General features: G+C 36.8%; 1 protein-coding gene across 2 annotated transcripts in view; it reads right to left on the bottom strand.

Moving 5' to 3' along the window:
* Positions 1-1,043: 1,043 nt before the first annotated feature.
* deaf1 (DEAF1 transcription factor) overlaps positions 1,044-4,396 on the bottom strand; it is a 17,891-nt gene continuing 14,538 nt past the window's right edge. The window contains exons 11-13 of one of the 2 annotated variants that reach the window (XM_042227185.1): positions 4,191-4,289; positions 3,318-3,404; positions 1,044-2,230 (exon numbers count right to left, since the gene is read on the bottom strand). In XM_042227185.1, coding sequence (XP_042083119.1) covers positions 2,129-2,230; positions 3,318-3,404; positions 4,191-4,289 — 288 coding nt within the window. In that variant the 3' untranslated portion in view covers positions 1,044-2,128. Of the gene's footprint in view, positions 2,231-3,317; positions 3,408-4,190; positions 4,290-4,396 lie in introns of both variants that reach the window. The other variant, XM_005938333.3, reaches the window with a different exon arrangement.

Raw genomic sequence — 4,396 nt, forward strand, 5'->3', positions numbered from 1 at the left:
AACCGGTCGCAGCAGATGGGCGCCCCTCATTGAGCATGGTTTTGCTGGAGGTTTCTTCCTGTTATTAAGTGCTTGCTCATAGGGGGTCATATGATTGTCTTGATTTTCTGTTTTCTCTGAATTATTGTAGGGTCTTTACCTTACAATATAAAGCACCTTGAGGCAACTGTTGTTGTGATTTGGTGCTATATAAATTAAACTGAATTGATATGAAATACAGTCTCATGTGTTGTTCATCTGAGATTGCATTTCCTAATGTTAATATCTGATAAGGACCAGATTATCTTTATTATGTGTTATACACTCCTTAGGGTTGAAATAGGGCATTCTTACTTTTTGCTATCGCTCTATCTTGATTTCGCAATTTAAAAATCATATTTTTTCATTATGGATAATCTAATTATCCATAATGATTACCAAAAAGAATTTCATTGCGGCACCACCATGTAATTTATAACACTGCTACATCACTGCAGCAAAGGGAGATTGTAAGCCATAATGTCAGCAGAAGTAAGCTTTATAACTAGTGTTTAAGTTGCTCCTAACATCAGTCCTGACTGAATGGGGTCCCTACAGAACCTTGAACACACAAAAGAACATTATCATTATTTGATAGTGAAAAGTCAAGAAGGCCAACAGATTACATCAATCAAAACAGGCCAGGCCAACAGGGAAGGCGATTTTTAAAATCCCTCAACTCTACATTTACAGATGTGAATTTTGGCATTAAGTCAATAAAATTGCCTCGCTGTGGTTAGGCTAAGCAGTAAGTGCCAGAAATGGCTCGTTCCGTCACTATCAGTGATCAGCAGCAGACACCTGAGTGCTGCTGGGCCTGAGACCCAGCAGAATCAAATGTCATGTCCAAAATGATTAATAAGGAGTCACTCTAATATAGCAGGTAGGCTACCAACTTGTTATTAAAAAGCAAAACTCTATTTAGCTGCACATCAGGGAAAATAAAAAAGCTAAATGTGCAAAAAGAAGAGAAATGGCCTTAATGTATGAAATAACAACCAAAAAAACCAAACAAATAACACTAGTAGTTTGCTGAACTCTTTTTATTAATCAGTGAAACACAAAGAAAACGATCTTTACCTTTATATTTACAATTGCTTATAATACCTGTACATTCTTTCTGGACTTCAAGGGCTCTGTAGCAACAGAATAACACACATATACAAATGTAAGAAAATAATAATTTACATACATAGTTTTTGCCAGAAAAAATCAAATCATTCAGGACAGCAGTTTTGTTTGTTTCATGTTCAAGTCACTTCATCATCCTGAATTAAAGATAGATCCTCAACTTTAAATTCTCTAAATCCTCATCAGTGATAGCCAACCTTGATTCTTTAATATCAAAATATGTCATTTCTGTCTGCTGAAAAATGTTCTGCAAAGTTTTGGCATGAGGGGACTGAAACTGAAAAATTTTCCCCAAAACACATTGTTATTTAACTCTAAAAATAATTGTCTTGCTTTTCATCATCAAAATGTAGACGTCAAAAGATTGACCAACTTTCTTCTGATTAGCAGGTTGCAGCAGCCAAAGCTGATTTCCTGAGATGACCATATTAGCACTTTGAAGTCTGAACTTTTGACTCACAGGGATTACTTGTACATACACTGAACCCAAAATCTGGCCACTGTGCTCATGCATACATAACAAAAAAGAAGATGTCCTCTTTAATCAGGACTGTTTTTAGAGAATAATGAGGTAAACGAGGTAAAATGGCAACAGCGGAGAGGTAACAGTGGCTGATGGAAGATATAGACCATATGACAACTGATGACACAATGTAATAAAGTCGCTAAAATATGATAGAATTAGGGACAAGATAAATTTATGATGAAAATATTAGTTAGAACCACCACTTCATTGGATACTGCTGCAATAACTCCTTAATACTTTTCATAAATGCTAAGTCAGTCTAGTCTAACTTCAGCTCTCACTCCATCAGTGACCTTTTTTTACATGTCAGCCTGAGAAAAAACCTTCACACTAAACTCTCTAAATACTGCTATTTTCAAGCAGGTGTGTTCTCCCAGTTTAGGTCATTCAGTCTGCAGCAGCTGTTAACCTCACTGAAACGATGCACACGCTTTTTCCTAAACTGCTACACCTTCACTTCACTTTGTCCATGTCAATGGCTGTGATTGGCTCTTCCTGCTGGACAACCATGCCCGCTGCTGACTGAGTGCAGGTGTGTTGATGGTCCTTCCAGTCCTGTGGACAAAAGAGACGGACGTGTGAAGTGACTGATTTTGAAAATCAAGTAGCAACCTTTTGGCATGAAAAATGAAAAGAAAAATGTCAAAAACTGCCTGCAAGGCCTCAAACATGTGTTTACATTGTTAGTGCCTTTATGAACATTTTAACTGAATGATCTGACAAATAGTATGGCTTCCTGTGTGGTACAGATCATCTAGAAGTCTGTGCTTCAGTTTTAGTGGGTAAAGTTCTAGTATTGCAGCATAGTCTGACTCCATCCAATCATTTAAATCATGATTAAAAACTCACTTATTTAATCATTCTTTCCCGGTTAGTTAACGCCTGTATTTTATACTTAATTCCAATTTTATCTTTCTTTATATCTTTTTCTACTTAAAACCTGTGTGTTTTTAGCAAGTTTGATTTGATATTCATTTTTATTCTTGTGTAATTAGTGCCACCGACCTGTAAGCATATTCAGTACTTTGTTAATGGTCTTATATTATTCATGTTTTAACCTGTTGTTTTATTGTGAAGAACTTTGGTATACCGTTGGTTTTTCAATGAGCTATATAAATAAAGTTGTATTGTATTGTATTGTGGTGTAGTCTATAGTCTGTTACTTTATAAAAATTATAGTGTATCTATGAGGGGATTAGTTTATGAATGCAGCTTGCTGACAATATTTGTTAACTTTAGCTGATAACTTAGGATTACCTCCAAATATGGTCACCTCTGGAAAAAAAACATGGCTGCAGCCAACACACGTATATTAAGGCTTTAAAAACCAAACCAGTAAGTTATAATATTAGCTATTTGCAAATATATCAGTAAGAAGAAACAGCAGAAACACTTTACAGGCATGCTATGAGTTTGATTTTGCACAACTCTTCAACACCCCTGTTGGAAACACGTTTGAAACCCAACAAATCCAACTACCAGCTGATTTGAATGTAACAGAGTAATCAACGACTGCTGTAACAATAAATTATTTTTTAAACTGCACTGTCATGAAAAAACATTAGTAAAGACTCATAACAAATGTCAGGGAAATCTGTCTATTTTTTGTGTGTCTGACAGAAAAAAGACAGTTGAGTCTTACCTTCCTCTGGCAAAATGTGGAGCAGTAGTTGACTTTGTGACAGCCTGTGCACTCACTCATCGCCACCCGGCCACAGTTTACGCACATCTGCTGCAGAAACAAAGCAGGAGCCTGTGAACATGATAGCTACAGCATTCAGCTCTGCAGATGATTCATCAAGAACTTTGTCACTGAGAACTCTTGTCTTGATAACTCGTTATATCTATATGCTTCTTTACAGTATATGGTATAATCCAAAAGCTTGATTAAAAAAAGAAAAGAAGACTAAAATTCTCTGCTTCCATGTGTTTTTTTTTTTTATATTTACACTGGAGTTTTAGATACACAAGGTGTTCAATGCAGTATTTGTGCCTCAAACTTTTGGGGTAATTTGCAAATCAGAATTTTTTAACAATAAGATGTAAATAATCTTAAAAAATGTATTCATTCCATGACCCAGGAGCTAGTTGCTATAATCACTACATTGCACCTGACCCTTTTGGCACCTCCTGCAGATGATGGGCCCACAGAATGGCTGGGCCATGTGACTCATTCGGGCTCAGCCCCATGGGTTAAAGACTTTGATTACTAGGACCCTCAAAACCCTCCAACATGACAAGGTGGCAGCTGCAGGCATGAGGAGTCCATTCCATGTCAGAATAGAAGCAACAAATTAAAGTATCTCAGGGTCTTATTCATGAATGAGGGGAAAGTCGCGTGGGAGACTATTAAAAAAAACAAACAAACACCTAATTGTGAAATGTAGTGTGCTTGGAACTAAAAGTGTGGATGTCTCAGGTCACAATACTTCTTTAAGACTTGTGCTAAATAAGAAATGTAAGGAATTTCAATAATATTTTGGAGCAAGTGAGTGTGTATGTAAGCATGTCATACATTGATGATGATCTCAGTGATTTCAGTGCCCCTCTTAGCTTCAGAGTCATCTGGCTGCTGAAATGAGATCTGGTTCTGAAACGGCTGGGTAAGACCACACTAAACACAAAAACACACACACACACACACACACACACACACACACACACACACACACACACACACACACACACACACACACACACACACAAAACAAAGATTAAAGT

This window comes from Haplochromis burtoni, unplaced genomic scaffold, assembly GCF_018398535.1.
Source record: "Haplochromis burtoni strain Fernald_Lab_line unplaced genomic scaffold, NCSU_Asbu1 Contig_248, whole genome shotgun sequence".
NCBI classification, from domain to species: Eukaryota; Metazoa; Chordata; class Actinopteri; order Cichliformes; family Cichlidae; genus Haplochromis; species Haplochromis burtoni.